We start from the raw sequence: 10,350 nt of genomic DNA on the forward strand, positions 1-10,350 counted from the left end.
TTTATGTTCATGCTCCATGAAGATAAATAAAAAAAAAAGACACATTATTTCCCCGCAATTTAAAGACATGAACTTCTAGCAACTAATTAAAACCAGTTAATGAGATTTCATGCTAGCAGCAAACAAGTAATCTTTTAACTGTTGACAGCTACCTTTTAAAAATTTATATTGAAAAGTCCTAGAAGTTCCTTAATACTACCACCAAGGAACAGCACAAGGAGGCAAAGATCAGTTAGTCCAAGTTCATGCTGAGGAGGGGTTCTGGAATGGAGGATTACACTTATATGCATGAAAAAGTTGCTTATATTCCTTTGGTGGAACTCATATTTGTCAAATATCAAGATTTCTGTATTTGAAAAGGTAATTCTAGTAGGGTCTAGAGGTATTCACCAGAATTTGTTCAAAACTGGTTTAAAACTCAGTCTTTCAGGGTTGATTTTGGGAGGGTATTTCAGACGAAGTCTCTATTGGACCTCGCATTTACACAATAGCTTCAATAACGATTTGGATAATACAATGCATATTGCATGTTCACAACATTGTGGAGGACACCAGGCTGCAGGATGTTTTGAGTACTTTGAAGGACATGGTTAAAATTGAAGTTGGTTTGGTGGTTTGGTGGTTTTTTTGTTTGGTTTTTTTTTTTTAGTTTTCAAAATCATCAATAGACTATTCTGTAAAATTCTGTACTTCAGAAAGAAAGACTGAAACTAAAATACAGAATACCTAGATAAGCAGCCACATAGCAGAGAAGTACTGACTTACAAGGATCAGAGACTAAAGGTCAGTAATTGTGTACGTTTTGGGTTGGATCTAATAATTCACAGCATTTGTATGTAGAAAGGTGACAGTTACTCTTTGCTTGGTGATGTGGGGGTGGGGTCTAAAAAAATCAGACACACTTGCATGAAGACATTTTGGAGCATCTCGCATGATTTCAAAACATCTCAATATCATTGTTTTATGAAGAAAGCATTTAAAAATAGGTCTTTCTAGACCAGAAAAAGAAGACTGAGTCAACGCTGTAACAAGTTTTCATATATTTTTAGAAAAGGGGACAATGGTCACTGGTTTCTGTCAACTATCAAAGCAAAACATAAGAGATCAACTTTAATTATCAAAAAGATGCTATTTAAAAAACTTATTTTGAGTTTGAAGAACATGAAGAGGAACATGGAGACATCTCTGTTGCTGAGCTTAAGAAAACACACGTCTATCAGATATAGCTAGAACAGACTTGTCTAAGCTCTTGTCAGAAGAGGAAGGTGGGATTGGTAAATTCTTAGTGTCTGACTTAGCCTTTATTTTTCTTTGAAAATACAGAAGCAGAAAATAAATATATCTACAAAAAGTAGCAAAACATTACGTGATTGTAATGTAACCTGCTTATTACAAAATGAACTGCATTTCTGGAACAGTGGGAAGGAGAAAGGGAAGTTCGCCGTCAATGCAGCCCTTGTCAGGGTTCTGACTGGGAATCATGCCAGCTTCTATTTCTGACTTAATTGTATTCCTGATGTCTTAAAACTACCTATGTAGGTAAGCTAGATACATGTAGCTTTACCCCGCAATTGATCAGGACATAGATGTGTTGTATTTTCAAGGTCACATTTTTCTTGCAGTTGTAGCTATTTGCAAAGTCACCTACTGAAAATAAATATCTATTGAATCACAGAAAGAGAAGAGAGTATTTTATGAAGAGCAGAGTGTGTATATTATCTTAGAGAGAGGAAGCATCTGGGAACAGTTGAGGTAATAAAGCTCTCTTAAGAATGGTACAAGGTGGAAAACTTGTTTCTAGCCTTTGCACCTGACACTTTTTACTTTCCACCGCGTTTAGGAAGATTTAGCAGTCTTCTTTTAGTATGAAGTTTGCTGTTATCTTTTATGTTCATCAGTGAAACTCTTCAGGTTCATTTACAATGATGTTTATGTGTATTCCACTTCATTTTGAATTAACGCTGGATTGATGACTAAAACTTTATGGGGACTAACTCAACAGAAGTGTTTATTCCGATGATGTTCCAGTTGCAGAGAAAAAGCAGTAAGGCTCTCTAAGGAAAGCAGGTCCAAGGGCTGCTACAGAACCAGAAGCTTTTGTAAAAATGGGTATGACGCTGCTCTTGTAGGCTTCTTTAATGAAGATAAGAATGTTGAATTGCAGCTGCAGATAGTCTTTGACTCATAATAAAATATTTTGAAAAATATGTATGCTTTTCTTAAAGTGACAATTTTAAAGCAAGATAAAATCCTTTTGATTTTTTTTTTTCAAGTGTAGAAACATTGCATGGTTGTGGTTAACTCCACTGCAGTTTGGCCAGATGGAACAGACATACTAAGCGTATGAGAATGTAGGTTAGAATATATTCCGTGCAGATAAGGGCAAAAAGCATGGGCTGGATAACTTTTAACACGCAGTTTTCACTGAAAATACTAATTTTGTAGGAAGCCAATGATAGTTTGGTATTGTTTTTATCTAGTATTTTCTAAGATGTGCCTGCACCCACTTAGCAGATATGAGATTAATAAAACATAAATGCCTAATTCCTAAATCTTTAATGCACCATTTTATAGAGGTATTTATTCAACAGCTGTAAATATTTCAGGCAACAAAAATTCTTTATGACATTGAGAAGAATATTTCAATTCATTTTACTCATACATTTAAAATGGCCACTCATACATTGACAAATGTTTACTCATACATTTAAAATGTTGACATAGGAAAGTTTTCAAGTTTTAAACTATTCCTCCCCCTTTGTGTACATGTACCAGCTGTACAGTTGTTTCTCACCACTAATTAAGCTATTGCTTTTATCTTGCTTGTAAAGAAAGAAAAAAAAAATCTGTTATGCTCTCTATATTAAATACATTGCATTCTTTTTTATAGTAACTGATTTGTACCTAACAATATGGTGGTTTTCAGTATTTTTTGGTTGATACATTGTTTGCTTGTTGGGTTTTTTTTTTAGCATAGCATTCCCAAGATTAGATATTTTCATCAAGTCAGTCTTTTTTTAAAAAAAATCACTATTGTGTTAATATTCTCACAACTTGCTCTTTCACTTCTGTATCAGGGTGATGTAGCAAGGAGGCCAGTTTCTGAGCGAATGGGACAGAGTCTCTGCAGAGTGTAAAGAAAACTGAATCTTCACTGTATTGGTCCTGAATGATGGTGCCATCTTCATTGTTCACGTTCTTTTTCAAGTTTGCCGCAAATGCCAGGGCTCTAAGCAGAATATCTCTGTTTATACAGCTGTCAAAAAGTAACAGCAGTGATGGCACCTAAGATATTCAAGAAATAATCCATACTTAATCAACAGCAGTTAAGTACACGTAACTAAACCTAACCTTAAAAAAAACAAAAAAAATTAATCTGCACCTAAAAGAGAAAGCCTATGAAATACCAGAACTCTATAAGCTGTGAAAGCATGCCAGAAACTTGCACAGCATGCAGATTTCCTCTTTAGAAAAGACTGGCTTGTGCATCACAGGCTAATAAATGCTCTGTGCTTCCAGTCTCCAAAATGTGACTGTCTGGAAAATTCCCATTTGGAAGAGAGGGTCTGCTTTCCTTCTCAATAATGTTGCTTTTGCCATCTGCAGTGATCTGGATGTTTTTATGTTAGCACATCTGATAAATGAGGAAAGGATACACTTTTAACAGAGAACTAAATTATTTAGCTACCCTACCCTTGTTTTAATAATGACAAGCCAGTAGTATCTAGACTAGCTTTGCTCATGGCAGATGGCTCAAAAATAAAAGCCACTGCATGTTTTAAGAAACTTACTTTGGGGAGGGGGAGGAGGATGCAGCAGCATTCCAGTCCCCGACTCTTTGTTTTGCTGTGAGGAAAGGATATAACTGAAATAAACCTGTATGCCAAGGCCAGCAATAGCAAATGTCAGATAAAGTGACATAAGTAAATGCGCAGGGAAAGGTCACTTATAGCGCTTAGAGACAACAGTTTTTTGGCTGCATTTGAGTAAAGGGGTGAGGTTTTCAGTGGAATTTGGTTGTCTTGGGTACAGTACGTTAGCTCTAGAAACAGCTGCGGAGAAGGATCACTTACAGTACTGGTTGTATTTGATGTTTGTACCTGGTCTTCAATCAATATACTGACTGCATGTCTGGAAATGAGGTTCTGGGTTTGTTTTTGAAACTTACCAGGGTACCTTATATATTACATAAAAAAGTTCACAGTACTGGTCTTTTGGTGGAAAAGGAAGGTGAGAGCCGGCTTCTGTGAGTTGTCACTGATTATTTGGAATGGTACACAGGCAGTACGACCAACTGTCTTCAAGTTCATAGCCACTGTGTCTCCCCCTCTGCCAGTACAGTATCTGTATGAGATTACACGCTGGAAGAAAGCCAGCCTGTGAAAGAATGTACACTTCTAGCTATTGATCTTAACCAGGTACTGCTACTGCCTAGAATTTTACTCGAGTTGCATATATACTTCTAATGCATTAAAATTCTTCTGATGCATACACATATCTACACACATACACATGTATAAATGCTAAAAATATAATGAAACAACAAGAACCTCACTTGAGCTCTGAGAAGATGTTTTGTCATGGCTGGGTTTGCAGATAAGTTCACAAGTACTTTCAAAACTTGAATCTGAAATGAGAAACGTACAAGTTCATTGCGAGCGCCAAACCCAGTAAGTACAGCAGTAACGGGCATCAATAGTGTTAGTGTCAACTTGGAGAGGAAAAGGTAGAATGGGTCAACTGACATCTTGAGTTGTGCACTTCAGTCTTTGGTACAGGAAAAAACAGATCTTATAGAGCCACTAGCATGTATGTACAAAGTATAGACATTTTACAAGTAAATTCAGTTTGACTTATACATCAAAATAAAGCAAGATCTATAAACAACTCACAGTAGGCAAAATACAGAATATTTTTAAAATATACAGAGGATAGTTGTATTGGAAATGTGATCAGAAGCATATACAAATACACTTTTGTACTTTCCTGGACCTTGTGACACTAATCTTTCAGCTAAACACTACGAAAAGGCCAAATGCTACTTACTGTACTTAAGTAAAATAGGTCTACTAAGTTTAGTGGAAATTTGTTTTGGAAAACTGGTTTTGATCCGATAGAGCAACTGAATACATTGATAGTGATGGTACTGTGACATCTTGAATAAATATTTGAAGCTTTTCTCTTCTTTCAGTATTACAATAATATAGAAATGAGCACAATTTCCCACTGCAGTCACTAGGGCTTCAAGAGATGTAATAAGCATAAGTGAAAAGTAATCCCTAACTTAGGTTATCACAGGTTGGCACATTTCCCCAGAGAGGTTCGTGCATCAGTGAAGCATTTCACATGCAGATTCTCCTTGCCCTGTGACGCAGTAGTGATGTTTAGCCAACAGAAGAGAATTCTGGAGTTGTGACAGCAAAGGCACAGGACAACAGCAGCGCACACAGAACTGCTTCAGTAGAGCTCTAGCCCAACGGTTCCACTACCAAGACTCCCTTTCTCCCCTCTTTCGGAATTTAAGGATTTTATGCACTATCTGCTATCATTAATGAATATTTGATTTATTAAGCACAGTCTAAACCATTTTAAAAAAAACAGTAAAAAAGAGGCAAGTAAAGCAGCTTCATAAATGGTTTGTAACAACACACTGCCCAGTACCTGTGTCCTTTCTGTTCCTTCTGAAAGCAAATGAAGAAAGCAGGGAATTGAGTTTATCATCTTATGGTGGTAGTCACTGGTAACGGACATGTTTGTCAACAATCGGAGTGCAGCTAGCTGCAGATCAGAGTTCAGGGGAGCTGACTCAACGTTCCTACAAACTTGCGTAATGTACACCTGAGGGAAAAGGGAAGGTGATAAAAAGAGAAGACATTTTTTGATACAAGCAGATTTTCTCTTCACAAATAGTATCAGTAGTCCAGCCACAGCAGTGGCTCTACCTCTTGAGCCTACCTTCCACCTCTTGAACGCTGCTGGCTGAATAGATAACCTGATGAACGTTCTTGGAAACAAGTACTTTTTTGTTTTGTTTTGAATATATTCAAATATTCTATTGGCATGACAGAAGCAGACGTTACAGAGTTATGCCCACTAACCTTCCTGAAGCATAAATGCTCTGAAAACCCAAATTGTTTTGACTCCATCTCAGGAGTGGCACATTTGCTTTAAGAAGTTATTTTAAAAAAATCACTTGCAGCAACCAACATCATCCTAAATGTTGAGAACAAGCTAAGGACAAGTCTTGGAATAAAATCCTTTCTTCCAATTGCGTGGCCCACTCACCTCAGGAACAGGGATGACAAGTCACATTAACAACTACCTTTTACCAGGTTTTCTTCTGGATGACAGTATACAATGAATCTTGGATTCCTAAGAAAAAAATTACTTTGCCTTTACCAAAGGAGTTGTTTTCTACCTATATGCCTGTATAAATATTTGCTGTTTGCAAGCACTGCTTTAAAGTAAGTTGCTCAGCACTAAAGCTGCTGCAAACTACCACGTACAATCAAACTGCCTTTTTATCAAGCTAATAAAAAAAGCAGTAGAAATCTTCAAATCTGCATTGGCTCACTAGTTGGACATGTCTTGGTCTGTTGATTAATCTGATAATGTCAAAAGTGGACGCTTCTTTGATGGTTGGTCCCTTCACATCCATACCATCTACTATATTTACCAGTGGGACTTCTCATTTTTACTTGCTATTCTTTTAAGATGAAAGTTCATCACCCTGAAAAATTGGTGTCATACAAACCCAGGGTATCAGTTACAGTTTTCTCCTCCCTTGCCTAAGGAGTCATGGTAAGCGCAGTCTGAATTCCATCCTATTGAACAACCACTGCTGATGTTCTAGACATGCTTGGAAATCATCTTGCCCCACATAATTTCACTATTAACTTAGCAGCACAATCTCTATTTAATAGCATTTGGTGGAAGCTGGACACAAACTGCCTAGTTTCCTGTCTGTCTTTTAAAAAAGTAAGTGCCAGCGATACAGTGCATTTTTAAGTTACCCTTTTGGCCTTGGGATGCACCGATCATCCCGATCTGCTGACTCTTATGTCCAGCATCAAAACATTTTGTCATCCTGACTTCTATTTAACAAACATGCTGGAAGCCCTGTATCGTCTCCTGTGTCTCATTTACTTTGATTTTTTTCCTTTACGAAACTTACCTGTATCTCTTCCTGATTTTTAATATTCATACTCAAATTATTAAGTGCATTTAGTGCTTTTTCTTTAACTTTAGGAACGGAATCTGAGAGCATTCCTCCAATAACAGAAAGGCCATCCAAATTTCGGATTATATCCTGAAATACAAACCAGATATTTAATAAGATTATTAAAAAAATTTAATTGAACGCTGAAGGCTTTCCTCAAATTTTCCATTTTAATGCAAATGTAATGTGTAAATGAAGACTTCCAGAATAGACTCCTCTGTTTAAAGAGAGAGCGTTAGCAGATACTGCCTTATTGCTTCCATTGAAATTAAGAATAATCCTTCTTAGGGACAAAGTATTATTTGGCATTATTTGACAATGGCACAACACCTTTACTTTTAAAATCTGGCCTGCAAAGCACGCTTAAAGCATTTTAGATTATAAAGAATCAAAGGTAATTATTGCATAATGAGTTTATACAATAGCTGAGCCAGGTCACAGTACCTAAAAGTCCTGACTGAACAGAACAGAATTTCAAGATGCAGCTTTATATTATTATGAGTAGAAGTTCTAAAACTTTATCTTTCTTTTTCCGTTACACTTGATTTTTTTTTAAATCTTTCTCACTTAGACTCTAACCATCACTGCAAAAAACATGTACTATTTTCAAGAAAATGAAAATTAGGCCAATGGGCCTTGGGATTCAGTTATGTTCTGTTCTGAGAGATTTATGTTAAGAAAACAGTTTTGAGAAGCCAGAATAGACAGCTGTCATAAGTACCACACAAAAAGCAAAAAGGAAAAAGAAAAAAAAAAGAACAAAAGGGTGGGACCCTGGAGGTTAAACCTTTTCAAAGGCATGAAAATCTGCATCCAGCTCAAAGTTGTTCTGCATCATATTTCCAATTGATTTGAAGAGACCTGGATAGTTGGAAAGTTGCTAACATGTAAATGGCATACAAATTTGTAAAGATAAGAAATTAGTTTAAATTATCTTAGTAAATTTCAAATCTGATCCTTAAAGCATTTAACCCTTCTCCAGTTCAACCCTCTCATTAACATAACTGTAAGCAACAAGAGATACATTTACAGCACTTTTAAAATACAAAACCCTGTACAGAACGTAAATTGAACAAATATTAAGCTTATATAAATTCTGTGAAGCTGGTAAACTATATTATTTGGGCTAGCAGAAATTAAGGCATAAACATAATATGGATTTTAGAACACAGGCTATCCCAGCTCTCAGTCCTGTGTCACTCTTCAGCAAAACAGCACCTCTCATCTTCTGACTGGTATTGAAACACTGTTGTTTTCTACAGAACAATACTTACTTGATTTACAGAGAAGGCAGCACTGTTGCTGAGAGTGATTAAAGCTTGCTCTTGAATTAATGGATCATCTGTGGCCTGGAGCAAATGAATAAGCTTCTGTAGGGCATCCGCATCCATGGTGTGGGTTGACACTGGAGGGCTGTTGTCTGTCAGTGTTTAAAAATGAAATACTTGATACCAAGTTTGAGATATTTCACTTAGTTACCACTAAATGTTTTTTTACAAAGCTGATGTTCAGTTCTCAGTTGTAGGACGCATCGTTCTAAGTTTGACTGTGCCCAACCGTCATACCATGGCAAAAAGACTGTTCTGTCCTTTTTCTTGAGTCCTCTGACTACCTGTCTTCTAAGTAGAAAAAAAAAGGAATACATAGTAAGAGCCTGAGCTATGTTACTCTTTGGTTAAACCTCCCCTTCAAATTATTAGGAATATTCACCAAACATCTTAAGTTTTTAACTTGTGTTCCCTGAAATGAAATATGGAAATCTGTCTGGACACTGTAGGAAAACAGAATTTCTGACTTGCAGACTACTACTTCCAGAAATTATGGAATTACTTCCAGAAACATTCTGCTTGTACCCTGAGGTCCTTTGACAAAGTAACAGCCACAATGTTAAGAACATGCCCACCGTGGCATCACTCAACCAACTGAGCAAGGCTGTTTCTGAGTCAGGATGATGTCATGGAGTACCTGGCTTTTATAAAAGGGTGACACAAATGCCATCAAAGACCATTTTCAGCCAGGTTGGAGGCAGAACCATTCAGGCTGAGCAGCCTGAAGACCCAATCTATGGCTGCTGGACTAGTCACAGATGACTCACGACGACTTTTGAGAAGCTAACCAGTCCTTTGTAATTCCACATACTTGCTGCCACCACCTCACCAGGCAAACAGCATAGCATATTCTTTGGGGGGAAAAAAAAAGGTCAAAGTTAATTATGATAATCCAGTAGCTAGCTTGAAAAACAAAATCGCTTTTTATCCTTATCTCTCATCCTCGTCTAAACACTTTGTTTAGCTTTGAATTACAGAGGGAACACAAATAACTTAAATAACAGAACGGCAAATCATCCCATTAAGTAAATACACTGACCAGATGTACGCTTTAGGGGACTTTAAGAAAATAAATTAGGCTTTTTTAAAAACCAAACGTGCTGCAGAGTCCTTTAAAAACGTCGCACGGCTACTGCAAGGCCGACAAGCATCAGGGCGGAGCTCTGACCCCCAGGGCCCAGGCGGGACCGGCCCGCAGCCGCGCTCCGCAGGCGCTGGAGCCGCCCAGGCCCCGGCGGGGCCTCCTCCGCCTGCCCCGGCGCCCGGCCCGCAGCCCCGCACCGCCGCCAGCCCCTCACCTGCGGGCGGGCCCGGCCCGCCCCGGCCCTGGGCCCGGGCCCGGCGCCCGCCCGCCGCCAGCCGCCACAGGCAGTAGCAGGCGCCCGCCGCCAGCACCATGGCCGCCGCTCTCGCCGCCGCTCCCCGCGGCTCCCCCATCTCCCCTGGCCGCCCGCGGAAGCCACCGCCCCATCCGGCGCGGCCCAGCCCCGGCCCCCCCGGCCCTCTTGCCCCCGGCCCTCGGCTCTGCCCGGCCCAGGGACACCCGGGGTGCCGAGCCCACGGCTCTGTGGGGCGCAAGGGGGCGTCCCTCAGCCCGCCGGGGCGCGGCGAGCCGCGAATCCACGGAACGACGGGGCTTTTGCTGTAAAGGGAACAATAACCCGCGCCCCCGAAAGCCAGTCCGAGCCCCGGCCCCTAGCCCGGGCCCCCGCCGGAGGGAGGGCTGCTGCCGCCGGGCGGCGTGAAAACGCACTTCATAGCTTCTAAGCTGTTTTATGAAGAGGTCAATGAGACCACACACAA

The 10,350-nt window shown here is 39.5% G+C and overlaps 1 protein-coding gene across 4 annotated transcripts; it reads right to left on the reverse strand.

Annotated features, from left to right (window-relative positions):
- Positions 1–46: 46 nt before the first annotated feature.
- Positions 47–10,121, reverse strand: ARMC10 (armadillo repeat containing 10). Of its 4 annotated transcripts, none has more exons than XM_063323501.1 (7): positions 9,846–10,120; positions 8,494–8,639; positions 7,175–7,309; positions 5,662–5,838; positions 4,551–4,627; positions 3,792–3,846; positions 47–3,285 (listed from the first exon to the last, which is right to left on the reverse strand). In XM_063323501.1, the coding sequence occupies exons 1-7, from the start codon at positions 9,982–9,984 to the stop codon at positions 3,031–3,033; spliced, it is 984 nt and encodes a 327-aa protein (XP_063179571.1). In that variant the 5' UTR covers positions 9,985–10,120; the 3' UTR covers positions 47–3,030. The 4 variants fall into 4 exon arrangements, with proteins under 4 accessions (XP_063179571.1, XP_063179572.1, XP_063179574.1 ...); XM_063323504.1 differs by having other exon boundaries at positions 3,118–3,285; positions 4,556–4,627; positions 9,846–10,119; XM_063323503.1 differs by lacking the exon at positions 3,792–3,846 and adding an exon at positions 4,169–4,361 and having other exon boundaries at positions 3,165–3,285; positions 4,556–4,627; positions 9,846–10,121.
- Between the last annotated feature and the right edge of the window lie 229 nt (positions 10,122–10,350).

This window comes from Chroicocephalus ridibundus, chromosome 1, assembly GCF_963924245.1.
Source record: "Chroicocephalus ridibundus chromosome 1, bChrRid1.1, whole genome shotgun sequence".
In the NCBI taxonomy this organism is placed as follows: domain Eukaryota; kingdom Metazoa; phylum Chordata; class Aves; order Charadriiformes; family Laridae; genus Chroicocephalus; species Chroicocephalus ridibundus.

What these genes read in the sequence shown, in the direction of transcription:
- ARMC10 (XM_063323501.1), bottom strand. Translation starts at nt 9,984, where the DNA reads ATGGGGGAGCCGCGGGGAGCGGCGGCGAGAGCGGCGGCCATGGTGCTG. An exon ending in AAAATCAGGAAGAGATACAG is followed by an intron (nt 5,839 to 7,174) that starts GTAAGTTTCGTA and finishes CTTTTCCCTCAG; the next exon opens with GTGTACATTACGCAAGTTTG. An exon ending in AAGGAACAGAAAGGACACAG is followed by an intron (nt 4,628 to 5,661) that starts GTACTGGGCAGT and finishes TTCTCATTTCAG; the next exon opens with ATTCAAGTTTTGAAAGTACT.